Source organism: Lytechinus variegatus, chromosome 10, assembly GCF_018143015.1.
Source record: "Lytechinus variegatus isolate NC3 chromosome 10, Lvar_3.0, whole genome shotgun sequence".
NCBI lineage: Eukaryota > Metazoa > Echinodermata > Echinoidea > Temnopleuroida > Toxopneustidae > Lytechinus > Lytechinus variegatus.
Window position 1 is genome coordinate 4,863,900 of NC_054749.1, and position 17,295 is coordinate 4,881,194.

Here is a 17,295-nt window from a genome sequence, read left to right on the forward strand (position 1 = left end):
TTGCGTATCCAAACTATAGGCACGTACAAAAGTTGCAGCGAATAAATTACTAACATTATCGACAACACGTGTTAACAGATTTATATGCAGTCTCACTCTCAGTGCAAATGTGCCACGGACACAGTAAATCTACATCTACTGCGGACGAAAAGCTAAGGGATGCCTCTTCTTAGTTCTTAAATCATTTGACAAGCTTGGCATTTTACTAAACAGTCCTTAGACGTTACATGTACTACTATTAGTACTAACTCAAATACTAGTAGCAGTCAGTAGCACAGTCACTGAAAATATTCAAGACCTGCACCTGCTGCAGCTCAGCTGAAAAATCCGTTTTGGAGGTGTTTTGTTCCTTTGTTAAAATACTTTGTTAGTTTTTAAAGTGAAAATGTCTGACCAAGAAGCGGAAGCAGAGGAGATAATGGAGGTGGTGGATCCGGATAAAGATGACGGTGATGAAGTGGAATATGAAGATGGAGAAGGGTCAAGTGGAAGTCAGAGGCAAGAAACAAAAGTTTATCTCCCTGGCCGACATGATGAGGAAATGGGTGATGATGAGGAACTTGTCAAAGATGAATCTGCCTATCACATGTACCACCAAGCTCAAACAGGTTGAGTATGAATGACGCCAAACCTACTATGGCTTAAGTTCCAACCAGATGATAAGATGTGAAGACTGGTTAAAATCTAAATGACGAGAGAAGTTCAAGAATAAAGATGAGATGAGTTGTCAATATAAGCCAGATTTGTTTGGGTCATGATCATGACAAGATGAGGGTTTGTTGAAACAAAATTAGTTCTTGGCCGGAAGACGTATTTGGACAAGATGACGAGTTGTTTTTGAACTTGGCAAATTGACTTGCTTGGCTATGGGCAAGAAGACGGGGTGCATGGACCTCACAAAATAAAAGCAACTTCTCTCGGACGACAAGATGACGGCAATAATGATTTGTTGTTGAAGGCAATAATGATTTGTTTGTGGCAAGAAAAGATACTGAGTTGAACTCAGCAAGTCGTTATGCATAAGCCGAGATCAGACATCTTGTCCAGAACAAGCCGACTCATCTTCTGTACCTGAGCTGACCAAGCCGATTTGCCATTTGTCTTAAATCCCCAAAACAAGCCGACTTGTCAACATTCAACAACTTGTCATCTTGTCTTTGTTAAAAGCAAGTCTACTTCTTCTCATCATTGAAACTGTCTTCTCGTCTTTATTTTTTCATCAGGTTGGCACTTAACGGCATCCATACAAATTAAACCATTGTTAGCAGGGGGAGGGGGTATAAAAGACCAATAATTTGCCTATTTTTGTCTGATTTTGCATCTGAATTACTGATGTCCTCATTGACATTTTCTGACATTGACAATGATTGACAACAACGAAACAATTCCTGACATGTCCTTAATATTTTCTTAGAAATACCGGTATGCTCTTTTGCCTAACTAGAGATGAGAAAATTGTGAATATCATACACCAACACAGGTTTGTCCTTGTACCTCAGAAATAATTTTTGAGATTTTGATTTATCTTTAGAGCAGTTCATACTTTCTAAATTCAAAATTTGAGGTAAATGCTTCTTTTCCCTATTTACAGTTGCTCGAGCTGAAAGTGGGGTAAAATTTACATAGTGGGGGTATTTTGGGCTTACTCTGCCTCGTCTAATTAGCAGCAGGACCAAAATATTTTCGCCAAGTCTATGTCAGATTGTATTGTTAGGTCTATCAATTCCACCTGACTTTCATTTGTGTATAGTTCACACATTTTCAGGCATGAAAGTTTTCCAAAGTCCAAACCACCCCTAAAACTTAATGGTCAATTTACACCCAGTGCATTGTGCACTGTACACATGGTTTTTGTGTTTTGTTTCCGTTTTAATTGTATACCCCTGGATAAGTGAAGTCCCCTATTGTTATTTTGATACTTTAACGCCCAAAGTTTCCAAGAAATATCTTAATTTGCTTTTGATCTTTATACATGTACATGCCTAGCAGGCAGAACATATATTTATATTTTTTAATTATTATTTGTAGTAGAACATGTTAAAAGTCAATACAACTTTACTAAAAATAGAATGCTAAAGCAAGTAGGCTTACTGTGTATAAATGTTAAATACCAATAGTGTATTTGAATAGCAGGCTTTCAAAACTTATCATTTGAGTACATTGATCCTTGTATTTGTACTGTGGTAAGTGTAATTGTACTCCAATGGAGAGTCAAGGAAATCAAATTAAAGGTAAATGCTAGTTTTGGTAACGATATCAAAATGAGTTCGTACAGAATCCAATGAAATGACCACTAAAGTGTCTGTTTGTATAAATAAAACGCATGTGCCAAAGGATTCTGGAAGAAATTGTGTAATTGCTGAGAAATCAGCAAATAAGCACTGGATTCGGGTAGGGCCCGACGCCCTGAGCAATAATTATACATTGTCCCACGTGCGCTTATCTGTGTTGGGGATTTTCGGTGTGAATATTTTTCAGCGTAGATTTCAAGATTTCACAAAGTCCAGTTAATGTAACTGTACCAGATCTAGATCCTCGATGATATACTGGCAATTAAGCCTTGTTTTACAGACTTTCTCATGAAATCAGTGTTAACTGCAACTACTGGAATTTCTCTTTAAATCTAAAAAAATACGAATTTTACTTTTTCTCTCTCTGATTCAAGGTTCACCGTGTCTTAGCTTTGATGTCTTGAGAGATAGCCTTGGAGACTCGAGGGTTGCTTATCCTCATTCAGTGTACATTGTAGCAGGTATGTACTGTATCAGAGCTGCCAAGTAGTACTGATTTTCCGTATTTAGTACTGAAAAATTAGAAGAATGAGAAGGGGGCAACTCAACTACACTACACATACATGTATTACTGTTTACATGCATGGGGACTCACATGTAGCAACATTTGATGCATATTTGGGGTGCACAGGAAAAGAGGCCACTGCAAGCTATCTGTTCTCAAACTTCAATGCATCATTTTCTCGGTCTATATTTATGGCATTCCAGTTGCAGCATAACCCTTAAAGTTTATTTTCATAGTTACAGTCAGTCAATGTGCAATTTCTATAAAGCTCTACATATATGTTACTAGTACATGTATTAAAATCATACATCTTTATTATTAATTCAGAATAAGAATTTGGGAGGAATTAGAAATAAATTTTCACGTCCTTGCAATCCTTACCACATTTTCCTCGGACAATCAATCTTTCTTCTTGATATAGGAACGCAAGCAGAGAAGGCACACCTCAATCACGTAATTGTTATGAAGATGAGCAACATGAACAGAACAAGCAAGCAATCGGAAGACGATGACGATGACGACGATGACAGTGATGATGAGGATGATAATCAGCCTGAGTTGGAGACGGCCATGATAGACCATCTCGGTTCAGTCAATAGAATAAGGGTAAGTATTGCCAGAGCCCAGTGTAACCCCAGTTGCATAAATATTACTATAATGGTAACTTTGTAATCCAATGGTAGCATCAATAGGCCTGTGGCTATTTTTTGGTTACATTTGGCAGCCGCTGAATTCGGGGGCTATTTTCTTTCATTTCTAGGGTTCTTTCTATTACTTAAGCAGTAATTTCGCTGTATTAGCTCCTCATCAGTTTACAATGTAATAATAATAATAGTCAGTTCTTGTATAGCGCATAACATGTGAAAACATCTCTATGCGCTTCCAAAGGACTTGGATATTATTACCTTGGCTGGAGCTCAAGCAGCTTTCCAGCCCCAGCCGCTCTGCATTTCAAGGAATAAATTCCTGCCAGGTACCCATTCACCTCACGTGGGTTGAGTGCAGCACAATGTGGAATAATTTCTTGCTGAAGGAAACTACGTTATGGCTGGGATTTGAACCCACGACCCTCTGTTCCAAAGTTCGGAGATTAATCCACTAACGTATGTAAAATATTGATTTTTTTTAAATGCTCTTGAATACTGTTTGGGGCAAATCTGTGGGCAATTCTAGAAAAGATGGTTGCCCCAAAAGCACTCCAGTTTTCAAATCATAGGCAATGTTGGCAATCATTAGGGTGATGCCCTAAATCGCCTGTCGCCATGTTTTCCCTTCTCTGCAACAGTAATAGTGCTCAAAAGCCAAACAAATATTAGGACTGTGGGTAAGTTGTGCAATTATCTTATAGAACAGGGCCCAGAGATAAAAGCTAGAAGTAAATTATGCAGACACTCATTCCACCAGTAAACTTTTATTGGATGTCCATGACATTACTGTATGTCAATAATATAACGGATGTTTTGCTGAGCCCCCCCCCCAAAAAAAAAACATCACTATTTCATATAATTTTTTAGATTCTTGTTTTTAAGCTTGATGATTTCATATTTTCTGCATTACTGGGTAATATACTTTTTCTATGGAAAATAGAATATTTTTAGTTTTCAAGTATAAACCTGCATTGCAGACTCATTTCTATTCCGTTATATTATCTTTTGCCAGAGGACCACCTTGGGTGACAAGCAGATAGCTGCCTCCTGGGCCGACACAGGCAACGTTCACATATGGGACCTCAGTGATCCGCTACAAGCCATCGAGAGCCCTGCTGCCATGGCTAAATACATGAAACAGAACAACAGCAAGCCCCTTTATACCTTCAGCGGCCATGTGACGGAGGGATATGCCTTGGATTGGTCTCCAACTGTTCCAGGTAAGACCTTGGCATTGACGGAAGTGGTATGAAATAGCAGGGGTATGCCTTGGACTGGACCCCGACTGTTCCAGGTAAGACCTTGGTATTGACATCAATGACATGAAATAGGAGGGGTATGCCTTGGACTGGTCCGCGACTGTTCCAGGTAAGACCTTGGCATTGACGTCAATGGCATGAAATAAGAGGGGTATGCCTTGGAAAAGGAGGGGTACACCTTAGATTGGTCCCAGATTGTTCAAGGTAAGACCTTGGTATTGACGTCCATGGCATGTTACAAGCTACTGAAACACTGCTATTTGATTGGCTGAGAGTGAAATCGGTGGAATAGACTTCTTGACATAAGTTATCGATAACAGGTTTAATGAAATGGGGATATGAACTTAAAAAACAGTTTTTCAGACCAGATTGTGCTAAGCATTCGAGATATAAGTAAATTTTTTTCAAACCAACCAGATTTCCGTGGACCAAGGAGATTTGATACGATAGTGAATATTTATAAATTAACTTTTTTTGGTAGGATATTAGGATTTAGGAAACACTCATGAATCTTGTTGAAAATGCACCTTGGTCACATAACATGAAGCTTAGTGATTGTTCATGGGGCTGAATTCTGCGATCGATTGCATTTGTTACATATGATCAATCGTAAAAAATGATAATAATGGGACTTTTAAGGCACCAAATCCATTTTTATCTAAATGCTCAATGTGCACAGGTGAATAGAGAGAACCAAATCAGTCTCAAATTATACATACACAGAGTTATACAAATATGTCTTCAGTTTTACTTTAAATGATTCAACAGAGTTGGTATCACAGATCTGTCTAGGGATGGAATTCCAGATTTAGGGTCAAGCATGAGCAAAATATCTGTCCCCCATTTAGTATTTCATTTCAGAACCCCCCAAAATCTTATGTTTTAGGAGCATAAAGATCGAGATGAGGTCTGTTTAATAACTATATTAATAGTAATGTAGGGAAGAACCATGAACATAATGATATACAAGCAGAATGCCCCCCCCCAAAAAAAAAAGAAAGAATCATCATGAATAATTGCTAAGCTGTATGTTAAGGTCCTTTATGATTTTACCAGAAGACACTTTTTTTATTTTGTTTTAGTTTACAGATTATATTTTGTCATGTGTATTGTATTTTCAATGATTGTTATTGAAAATGAAATGAAAATTGATGTATATGTGATTCTCTTATCCAGGGACTATGTTGTCTGGAGACTGTAAGAAGCACATTCACATGTGGAAGCTGAGAGAGGGCGGTGTGTGGAACGTGGATCAGAGGCCGTATTTGGCTCACACAGACTCAGTTGAAGACATTCAGTGGTCTCCCAATGAGAAAAATGTAGGTCAAAACATGTATTTTGTTAAAGATGGACACAACAACGAGTACATGTTCACTTTGTTTTATACAAGTAGTCTGTCTATTTCTCAGTATTATACAACATTGGATACTGGTAAACCCATTGGCCTGTATTCTAAACTTTGGTTTAAATTGAACCCTGATGTAAAGTTGTGGTTTAATTATGGAGAGCCAATTAGAGCACAAATCCCTTACACAGGCCTGTGAAATCTCCGCTATTTAGCGGAAATCCGCTATTTTCATTTTTAAGACCGATTTCAATTTCCGCTTTTTTTCCTGTGTTCCATTTCCGTTTTTTGTCTCACCTGCGAAGCAAAGTGAGACTATAGGCGCTGTTTTTCCGGCGGCGGCGTCAACATCAAATCTTAACCTGAGGTTAAGTTTTTGAAATGACGTCATAACTTAGAAAGTATATGGACCTAGTTAATAAAACTTGGCCATAAGGTTAATCAAGTATTACTGAACATCCTAAGAGTTTCATGTCACATGACCAAGGTCAAAGGTCATTTAGGGTCAATGAACTTAGACCATGTTGGAGGAATCAACATCGAAATCTTAACCTGAGGTTAAGTTTTTGTCTCACCTGCGAAGCAAAGTGAGACTATAGGCGCCGCTTTTCCGACGGCGGCGGCGACGGCGGCGGCGACGGCGGCGGCGGCGGCGGCGTCAACATCAAATCTTAACCTGAGGTTAAGTTTTTGAAATGACGCCATAACTTAGAAAGTATATGGACCTAGTTAATAAAACTTGGCCATAAGGTTAATCAAGTATTACTGAACATCCTATTAGAGTTTCATGTCACATGACCAAGGTCAAAGGTCATTTAGGGTCAATGAACTTAGACCATGTTGGAGGAATCAACATCGAAATCTTAACCTGAGGTTAAGTTTTTGAAATGTCATCATAACTTAGAAAATATATGGACCTAGTTCATGAAACTTGGACATAAGCTTAATCAAGTATCACTAAACATCCTGCATGAGTTTCACGTCACATGACCAAGGTCAAAGGTCATTTAGGGTCAATGAACTTTGGCCGAATTGGGGATATCTGTTGAATTCCCATCATAACTTTGAAAGTTTATGGATCTGATTCATGAAACTTGGACATAATAGTAATCATGCATCACTGAAAATTTTGTGCAAGTTTCAGGTCTCATGATTAAGGTCAAAGGTCATTTAGGGTCAATGAACTTTGGCCGAATCGGGGGTTTCTGTTGAATTACCATCATAACTTTGAAAGTTTATTTGTCTAGTTCATTAAACTTGGACATTAGAGTAATCAAGTATCACTGAACATCCTGTGCGCGTTTCAGGTCACATGACCAAGGTCAAAGGTCAATGAACTTTGGCCGAATAGGGTGTATCTGTTGAATTACCATCATAACTTTGAAAGTTTATGGATCTGATTCATGAAACTTGTACATAAGAGTAATCAAGTATCACTGAACATCCTGTTCGAGTTTCAGGTCACATGATCAAGGTCAAAGGTCATGTAAGGTCAATGAACTTTGGCCATGTTGGGTTTTTTTGTTGAATAACCATCATATCTCTGTAAGTTTATTGGTCTAGTTCATAAAAAGTGGACATAAGAGTAACCATGTATCACTGAACATCTTGTGCGAGTTAGAGTAGTGTTCAAAGTCAGCACTGCTGCTATATTGAACCGCGTGATGCAGGTGAGACGGCCAGAGGCATTCCACTTGTTGAAATGTCATCATAACTTAGAAAATATATGGACCTAGTTCATGAAACTTGGACATAAGGTTAATCAAGTATCACTGAACATCCTGCATGAGTTTCACGTCACATGACCAAGGTCAAAGGTCATTTAGGGTCAATGAACTTTGGCCGAATTGGGGATATCTGTTGAATTCCCATCGTAACTTTGAAAGTTTATGGATCTGATTCATGAAACTTGGACATAATAGTAATCAAGCATCACTGAAAATTTTGTGCAAGTTTCAGGTCTCATGATTAAGGTCAAAGGTCATTTAGGGTCAATGAACTTTGGCCGAATCGGGGGTATCTGTTGAATTACCATCATAACTTTGAAAGTTTATTGGTCTAGTTCATTAAACTTGGACATTAGAGTAATCAAGTATCACTGAACATCCTGTGCGCGTTTCAGGTCACATGACCAAGGTCAAAGGTCAATGAACTTTGGCCGAATTGGGTGTATCTGTTGAATTGCCATCATAACTTTGAAAGTTTATGGATCTGATTCATGAAACTTGTACATAAGAGTAATCAAGTATCACTGAACATCCTGTTCGAGTTTCAGGTCACATGATCAAAGGTCAAAGGTCATGTAAGGTCAATGAACTTGACCATGGCCATGTTGGGGTTTTTTGTTGAATAACCATCATATCTCTGTAAGTTTATTGGTCTAGTTCATTAAAAAGGGAAATAAGAGTAACCATGTATCACTGAACATCTTGTGCGAGTTAGAGTAGTATTCAAAGTGAGCACTGCTGCTATATTGAACCGCGTGATGCAGGTGAGACGGCCAGAGGCATTCCACTTGTTTTAGTCAAAATTCCGCTATTTTATCCAAAACGGCTGGAAAACAAGTCTAGGTAAATGGATGCGAGCAGAATGTGTGTGTTGTGAATATACACGTTACGGGGCCTTTTTTTTGCCTTTGCGAAGTTTCAAATTTTTAGTTTATGTAACTCTATGAAACTGCTGCGGATCACACCGTGCACCGTTTGTTGTTGGCATACAAGCGCAAAGCAGTGTTGTGAATATACACGTTACGAGGCCTTTTTTTTGCCTTTGCGAAGTTTCAAATTTTTAGTTTATGTAACTCTATGAAACTGCTGCGGATCACACCGTGCACTGTTTGTTGTTGGCATACAAGCGCAAAGCAGCGGCTCAAATCGATATTTTGTGACTGGTAAATACGTCTGTAAGGATGATGATGTCATCAAAGATGGCAACTTACGTTGACCAACGAAAGAATCAAAGATGACGATGTTTCGATCATTATTTCAAAGGAATTAGCGGTAACTGCGGTCTAAGGTACGATATTTCTGAATTTTAAACATTTTTTCGTAAATATGGATGTGATTTCTTTTTCATAATGTGACATTTTATGTACAAAAAAAACAATCAGAAAATCGGGGTTCCACTGTTGGATCTAACGTTACTGCTAAAATACGTTGTCTGTACGTACGGGCCTCCAAGCTTTTCAGTCTATGTATTGGTGAGTGAGCCAACGCAGTTCAGCGGAACAACCAAAATACAGAGACTGAAGCTTTTGGTCTAGAATACACTGTGAATCGTGATGGGCAAATGCAGCGGCTTGGCGATAGTAAATAGTAAGGTAAATTTTCAGATTTTTCCGCTATTTTTTTGAAACCCCACTCACAGGCCTGCTTACAGTACACACCCAATGTATTAACTCATATGACACCCAAATTGTTCATAAATGTCTGGGAATGATAACTGACATATTTTCTTTGGTATGAAAGCAAAATGAAACAAAATAGTAAACATAAGAAATATACAATACAAACAGAATTTATTGATTTTTGGCTCCCATAATTTTAGCACAAAGTTAGACCGTGGTCTAAGTTAAACCTGACTTCAGAATACACGCCATTTGGTGTAATTGCTGTTTGGTTTACACAAAACTTGGTTTAATACATACTTAGTCTAAATTTCATTTAGTCTAATGCGCAGTTGGTCTACTCTCCACCTCGTCTCTGAATTATTTTGCACTTTGTCAATGAAAATTTGGCTTGTAAACAGTTATTTTAATCCTAGAGACTATAAAGTGGTGTTATCCAAAATTATTAGATGAAATGGTTAAATGGGCCAAATGGCCGTTTGACAAAATGGTTTGAAGACACAGATAGACAAAGTGGCCCATATTTGGAAGTCAGGTTTAACTTAAACTCGGGTTTGAAAGTGTGGTTTAAGTATGGATAGCCAATTGTTACATAAATCACTAACAGTAGAGATATCATATTTCAGCTCATTCAGCTCTCAAATCATTCATAATTGTCCAGGAAGTAAAAATAAATGATTGTCTTCACCATCGATGAATCAGGAAAGAGCAGAGTAAACATAAGAAACATACAACTTAATAAAATTTTGATACCTTTGGCTTCCCATAAGTTTAGCACAGAGTAAAACCATGTCTAAGTTAAACCTGACTTCAGAATATGGGCCAATGGGTTTAGTCATATGGGATAAGACCAAAGGGAAAGTTGACCAGGGGGGTGTTTCACAAAGATTTAAGTGTGACTTAGGTCGCACTTAAATGTCGACGCGTACATGATATGCAACACGCAATCTTATTGATCAATACGCAGTAGTGCGCGTCCTCTTGGAATAATCTGACCAATGCTGTCATGCCTTTTATACTGCGCGCAACTAGACATTTAAGTGCGACTCTAAGTCATACTTACATCTTTGTGAAACACCCCCTAGGTGGGTGTTGACTAAGATACATTCAAGATACAGTCCAATCAATTGTACGTAAGCCAATGTAAACTTCAGGCTTGAGAGCTTTATCTGTAAGTTTAATCCTTTTACAAAACTTATCAATAATAATAATAATATGTATTTATATAGCGCCATCTATCTAGAAATATTCTCCGAGGCTCGATTTTATAATTATTATTATTACCCTGGCTTTAGATCGAGCTGCCTTTCATCGCTCATGCATTCAAGGAATTAATCTTGATGGGTACCCAATCACCTCACCTGGGTTGAATTTCTTGCTGAAGGGAAAAAATGCCACGGCTGTTGAAATAATAAAAAAAATTGACTTATCTCTTCATGTTATATCATGATTTGTACTATTCTTTAAATCAGTTTATCAACAATTTTTTTTGTTATTTGTAATTTCGTTACATCCTTCGAGATGGATATGGCGCCTAATATATTGCATTTATTATTATTATTATTCACACATTACAGATAAATACCAGTTGTGGTAACGATCTCAAAATGAGTTCGAACAGAATCCAATGAAATTACCATCAAAGTGATTGTATGTATAAATGAAAAATATGTGCGAAATAGCTCTGGAAAAATGTGTAATTGCTGAGGAATGAGCAAAATAAGCACAGAATTCAAATTCAAAGCAATATTCATGCATTGTCCCACATATGCTTTTCTGTGTCAGTGATCATCAGATTTATCGATTTAAGCTAAGATTTCATGATTTACAAAGATAAGTTTAGAGATCTAGATGTATGTTAATATCTTGACAATTAAACTTGATTTGAAAGACCTTTATATAAAATAATTGTTTGCTGTAACTACTGTCTTTTACCTTTAAAACCTGTTTAAATATCCCTTTACCGTGATACTAGGTGTTTGCATCGTGCTCGGTGGACAAATCCATCCGTATTTGGGATGTGAGGGCCCTCCCCTCCAAGGCCTGCATGCTGACAATGGAAGAGGCCCATGACAGTGATGTCAATGTAATACACTGGAACCGGAACGATCCATTCATTTTATCGGGGGGTGATGATGGTGTCATCAATGTGTGGGATCTCAGGCAGTTTCAGGTGAGTTCATGCTGATGCTTCAATGAATAATAATAATAATAAAATGATAACGGTATATTTACCCAGGGTAGCCACTTCAGTTCCGAAAACTGTTCTCCCAGCGGGCCCTGCTATTATTATTACTCTGGCTAAGCTAGGCTACCTGTTCAGCCGCACACAGCTTTTTGAAGAATTACTTCCTGCCAGTACCCATTTACCTCACCTGGGTCGGGTGCAGCACAGTGTGGATAAATTCCTTGCTGAAGTCTATGAAAAGTGTTGGGGGTGATTTGGTCAACCTCGACTATCTATTAGTTGTAAGAGATGGCTTTTCTTCATGGATACCAGAAGTATTCAACTCATACAGGCCAATTCGCACTCATCTACATTGTTCAACTCATTGAACATTACTGGTATCCCATCCAGTATTTTATGGATTTACTAAATGCTGCTTCAATTTGTGTTTTTTCAGAAAAAGGGCCCACCTGTAGCAAAGTTCAAGCATCACACTGCTCCCATTACTTCAGTGGAGTGGCACCCGACAGACAGTACCGTCTTTGCCGCGTCTGGAGCAGACGATCAGCTGACGCAGTGGGATCTGGCTGTCGAGCCCGACGACGAAGGTCAAGGGTCAAAAGGCGATGAGCCAGACGTCCCTCCACAGCTGTTGTTCATCCACCAAGGTCAGTCTGACATCAAGGAGGTCCACTGGCACCCGCAGATCCCTGGAGTGGTCATCAGCACAGCTCAGAGTGGCTTCAACGTCTTCAGGACTATAAGTGTGTAGCCTGGGTGATTTTGATAGGACCAATCTGACTTCTATTTCAGTTTAACTTACTTTCAAAGGAACTGCTCTGCAACAGCTGTTGGCTGCATGACGCCTACCTAGTATGGCCAATTGACATAGGAAACATTTCCTGTCTAAGTTAAATCAGTCATGATGGCTGACATCATATAACAGAAATTACTTGCGACCCTTTATTAAAGTAGAGGTAATTGCCTAGCAGGGATTTGAAATGACAACCTTATAATCATGATTCCATTGCTACAACCAATAGAACACACGACTGGAATGTTTTAAACCGTTGCAACTGAATATTAGAATTCCTTTGCGTATTCCCGTTGTTTCTATAATACTTACACCTAAATGATCTCTGCAACACAGCTTTTTTTTTGCAGCAGCAGAACGCGAATCTGATATTGCCAATTAAATAAGGAAACATTACATGTCTCAGATTATCAGTCACCTGGGCTGATTTAATAGACAACAGAAAGATTGTCGGCCCTTTTGGGGTTAAAATGGAGGTAAAGGCCACTCTGGGGTTCAAACTCACAACCTCAGGATTGAGAGTCCATTGCTCTAACCACTAGACCACATGACTTGAGTGCGTTTGATCGAAGCCCCTCAAATTTTCAAAAGCTTGAAAAATCGGAGAGGAAAGGGAAAAGAAGGGATCAAATCCAACTTGAAAAGCCTTAGTATGGGACTGAACTACCATGAACGCCTTGATTAATTGTCTAGTGAGGATTGTTATCATGGTAATAAACATTGATAGCAGAGTTGAGCAACAGTACCCTAATATTTATTTCTTGCAGCAAAATGGACAATGACATTTTATTTATTTTATATTATGATTGAACAAAATATTTATCACTTTTATGAATTTGGGTCACTGGGAAATTTCAAACATTTTATTCAACGTGTATCAGAAATGTGCTTTATAATCATGAAGAGACAAGATTTTTTTACCGGCAATATGAATGTGATTTTATATTGTTTTTGCACATTTATAGACATCGTATTTTCATTTTTTTTTATAATATTGAATTATCTTCTTTTTTTTAATCAAGATATATGCAATATTTTAGGTGACAAATTAGAACAAATATTGGCAGTCTAAATGAACATTATAATTGTGTTAGCAAGTGTTTTGAATCAGAATGTCTTAAAAGCAAAGTCCACGCCAACAAAAAGTTGATTTGGCTAAATTGGAGAAAAAAAATCAGACAAATCATGCAACGCTGGAAATTTTTTGAAAAGTAAAAAATAAGAAAGTTATTACATTTTAAATTTGCACAATCCGCAATATGGACAGAATTGGTGGCAACTATGCAATTGAAGGAACAAAGTATGTCACATACTCACCATTTCTTTCATAGTTTATGTATGAAATATAAATATTTTAATGTTTCTTGTAATGATTTAAATCTTTGTTAGATTGATCAACAAATCAGTAGAAATTGATTGTGAAATATATATTGCAATCAATAAAGAACAAAAGAATGTGTGGCATCATCAATTACACATCGATCAGGATGTGCACATATCTGATGTGTCGAAAGAAAGGGAAATAATAAAAATGCAATATTTTCGTTGAATCTGATTTTGATTTTCCTTGTTCACACAAAGTCAAAATGGTAATCAAATTCACTATAGATTATGCATCGCAGCCATCCCCATGAAAAATTTACCTGGAAAAATTCACATTGTCACACCGAACGATTTCAAGAATGCAGTATTAAAATCTATTGAAATGAAAGTCAAATCACAATGACCAGTAGGCCTAATGAACAGCTTGGAGGCTTTGGTCATGAAGGGCATTCGGTAGTACATTTTCTATGTTCTTGAAAGCGTTCTGCATAGCAGTGCGAAAACTCTCTGAAGGCCTGGTCCCACTGGCAGACGAACCCAAAACATATTTATAACAGATACAGCAGACAAGCGAAATTTCAGGGTGGCTCCATTTGTTTGCATCCACTGCAGACAATGGACAAAATGAGCAAACAATGAAATCACAGTGGATGGATGCTCGATGGATACAGAGTGTATGAAACACATAGAGTACACAACAGATACATAACATTTTCCAACGGATGGCAAGATTTTTTTCTGTTTGACATCCTCTCTGCATCCGAAAGTGCAGTGGGACCATGCCTTAACTCAAAGGACCGGCTCAAGGAAATATAATCATTGTTCATGAGATTTCTGTTGAACTTTGCGAATGACCACAATATAAATATCTCAAAAGAATTCTCCTTTTAATCTACAGATTTCATTTAATTTGTTTTGATCTATAAATTTAATTGAATGGGATTCAAAGGAATTCATAAGCATTTATGGGGCAAACTGGTAAACCAGCGAGGTTATGTTGACAGTATTTAACAGTATATGCATTTCAAGATCAAATCCTGAGAAGGATATTATGTTCTGTGTGTATCATTTTCTTAAGAGATCTATGCTGTGGTTCCATTTATGAAATTAATATGTTTATGCACAGAAATAAATACCATGGATTCATGGGACAAAATCTTCGATGTGACGAGTTGTACGATTGCCTCACAATTATTTTTTGAGGACTACACTCAATCCTAGAAGATAATCGACTTCCGAACTTCTTAGCTCGCCTCTCCATTTCACTTCACTTCTCCATCTGTCCACTTTTATCTCAATCCTTTCCAGGACCTTACTGATGGTGTACCGTAAACCACTTATGCGATTGATATCAGCATGCGAACCTTCAAACATATGGGGTTTTATTAGATGACCAACTGACACAATATATTATACAGCAAGGTGGACACAATGCAATATCTGTTATTAATGATGTTTTATTAAAATAAATATACAAATATAATGTTTTCAACTATATAATTTATAGTTGATGTATCCATAAACAGTGGTGCTCAAACGTTAGTGAACTCCACCATAAAATGAATATTTAAAGTTCTGCCATGTTTTAGATATTCAGGTGATGAAATATTACATTCATTATAAAAGTTTGCTTTTCTGGGCTCGCTGAACGTTGTAGTGTTGTTGTTTACATTCAACACTCGGCAGCATGAAGGAGAGCATTTAGTGAAGGGGTTCACTAACTTTTAGCACAACTGGACACGGACATACAGTTGAATCATTTTACCGGTAAGTGGAATCTCTTTGGAATAATGAAAGCTTTGCATGTTATAGGGCCTGTTGCAGAAAGGGTTGCAATCGAACGCAAGTCAAGAAATCAAACAAAACTTGGTTCTGAGTTCCTTTCCTTCTTTAGTTCTTTCTTTTTTCCTTCCTTTTATTCTTTCTTTTCCTTCCTTCCTTGCTTGCTTCCTTCCTTTTATTCTTTCTTTTCCTTCCTTTCTTTCTTTCATTCTTTCTTTTTTCTTTCCATCTTCATTTCTTTCTTGCTTTCTTTTTGTCCTTCATTCCTTCTTTTTATTGGGGGGGGGGGGGGTAACGAAAGGCTACAAAAATAAACTTTCGCCTTTTTTATTGTTTTCTTTATTTTTTGGGACCAGTAGATTTTAGGTTCGGACCAGTAGAAAAAATGGGTTAGTGCGGAGCCCTGGTTAATCAAGTGTGTGTGTATTTAGGACTTGCGATTGATTAAAACACAACTCTTTCTGCAACGGCCTCGTCTTTCAAAGAGTTGTGGTTGATCTAATCAAGCACAAATATGGAAAGCCAGAAATGTCAACATCTAAACTGTATGTTTGATCTATATATTTTCTTGATATGCTGCATCTTCATACATTCATTGCTTTCTTGAAAATTCAGTGTGCTTCTCTTTGTGTACAAAGACATTGCGCGAATTTCCTGTAGAATAAATTATGACATTGATGGATTACCATATGGTTGAGATTTATCAGATCAACTGTAAATCTTTGTAAGATATGCTTTTACAGCTAGAAGCATTAATAACTGGAACGCTTTGCCAGAGGAAGCAGTTTCAGCTACTAGTGTAAATGCATTTAAATCTGCAATTGAGGGGCACTGGAAATCCCATCCATTAAAATATTCACCATACCAGAGACAACCCTATGTGACATGGGGCTAATAAACTTCCAGCTTTGTCTCTACATCCAATATGGTCGGTCCAATACTAAGATGGGGCCCAGGTGTGTGTTTGATAAATCCGTTGCCCGTTTTACAAACGACTGGTGATCCTTTCTTGTGGTAGATGATGTACAACGTACTTACCTAGATGGTGATTCAGTTCCCAAGAAAGGATCGTAAGTCGTTCACCAAATCGCTTGTAATTTACAAACAGCTTTATGATACACCCTATGGCCCATATTCTGAAGTCGAGTTTAACTTAAACTCGGGCTTAAAGTTGTGGTTTAAGTATGGATAGCCAATTGTTACATAAATCACCAATGGTAGCGATATCATATTTCAGCTCATTTGGCTCTCAAATCATTCATAATTGTCAAGGAAGTATAAATAGATAATTGTCTTCACCATCGATGAATCAGGAAAGAGCACAGCGAACATACGAAACATACATGTTAATAAAAACATTTGACACTTTTGGCTTCTCATAATTTCAGCACGGAGTTAGACCGTGGTCTAAGTTAAACCTGACTTCAGAATACGGGCCTCTGGGTCTAAAAATTTGATTCTATACATGTAGAAGATTTACTTCATATGTAAACTTAACTTACTCTGACTCTGGAGATTGATATCAAACAATATACAAATAGGGAATATGCATAAGTGGGATGGTGTGAAATTTCGCATACATGTAAGGTGAAATAAAGATGCTTTATTTAACGAGGCTACACCTCGTTGAATAGAATATTTGAATAGTTTCTTTCTTCCACCGTGTGTTGTACAACACCTTGAAGGTTAGCAAAAATTAGAATAGATTATTCCCTATGAAAATGAGAGAAAATTATTGAAAGCACAAAAAGTAAAATCTCACAAATGTACATCAGATCTGCAGCAGCAATGCACATTTAGCTAGTAAGCCCTGCAC

The 17,295-nt window shown here is 37.6% G+C and overlaps 1 protein-coding gene across 1 annotated transcript; it reads left to right on the forward strand.

Annotated features, from left to right (window-relative positions):
- Window positions 1-292: 292 nt before the first annotated feature.
- LOC121422220 (glutamate-rich WD repeat-containing protein 1-like) lies at window positions 293-14,860 on the forward strand. The gene is made up of 7 exons (XM_041617130.1): window positions 293-608; window positions 2,666-2,752; window positions 3,218-3,402; window positions 4,456-4,663; window positions 5,879-6,021; window positions 11,369-11,566; window positions 12,018-14,860. Exons 1-7 carry the CDS (start codon window positions 386-388, stop codon window positions 12,330-12,332), a joined length of 1,359 nt encoding a protein of 452 aa, XP_041473064.1. The 5' UTR covers window positions 293-385; the 3' UTR covers window positions 12,333-14,860.
- The last annotated feature ends 2,435 nt before the right edge of the window (window positions 14,861-17,295 follow it).

What these genes read in the sequence shown, in the direction of transcription:
- LOC121422220 (XM_041617130.1), top strand. Translation starts at nt 386, where the DNA reads ATGTCTGACCAAGAAGCGGAAGCAGAGGAGATAATGGAGGTGGTGGAT. An exon ending in GTACCACCAAGCTCAAACAG is followed by an intron (nt 609 to 2,665) that starts GTTGAGTATGAA and finishes CTCTGATTCAAG; the next exon opens with GTTCACCGTGTCTTAGCTTT. An exon ending in TTGGTCTCCAACTGTTCCAG is followed by an intron (nt 4,664 to 5,878) that starts GTAAGACCTTGG and finishes TCTCTTATCCAG; the next exon opens with GGACTATGTTGTCTGGAGAC.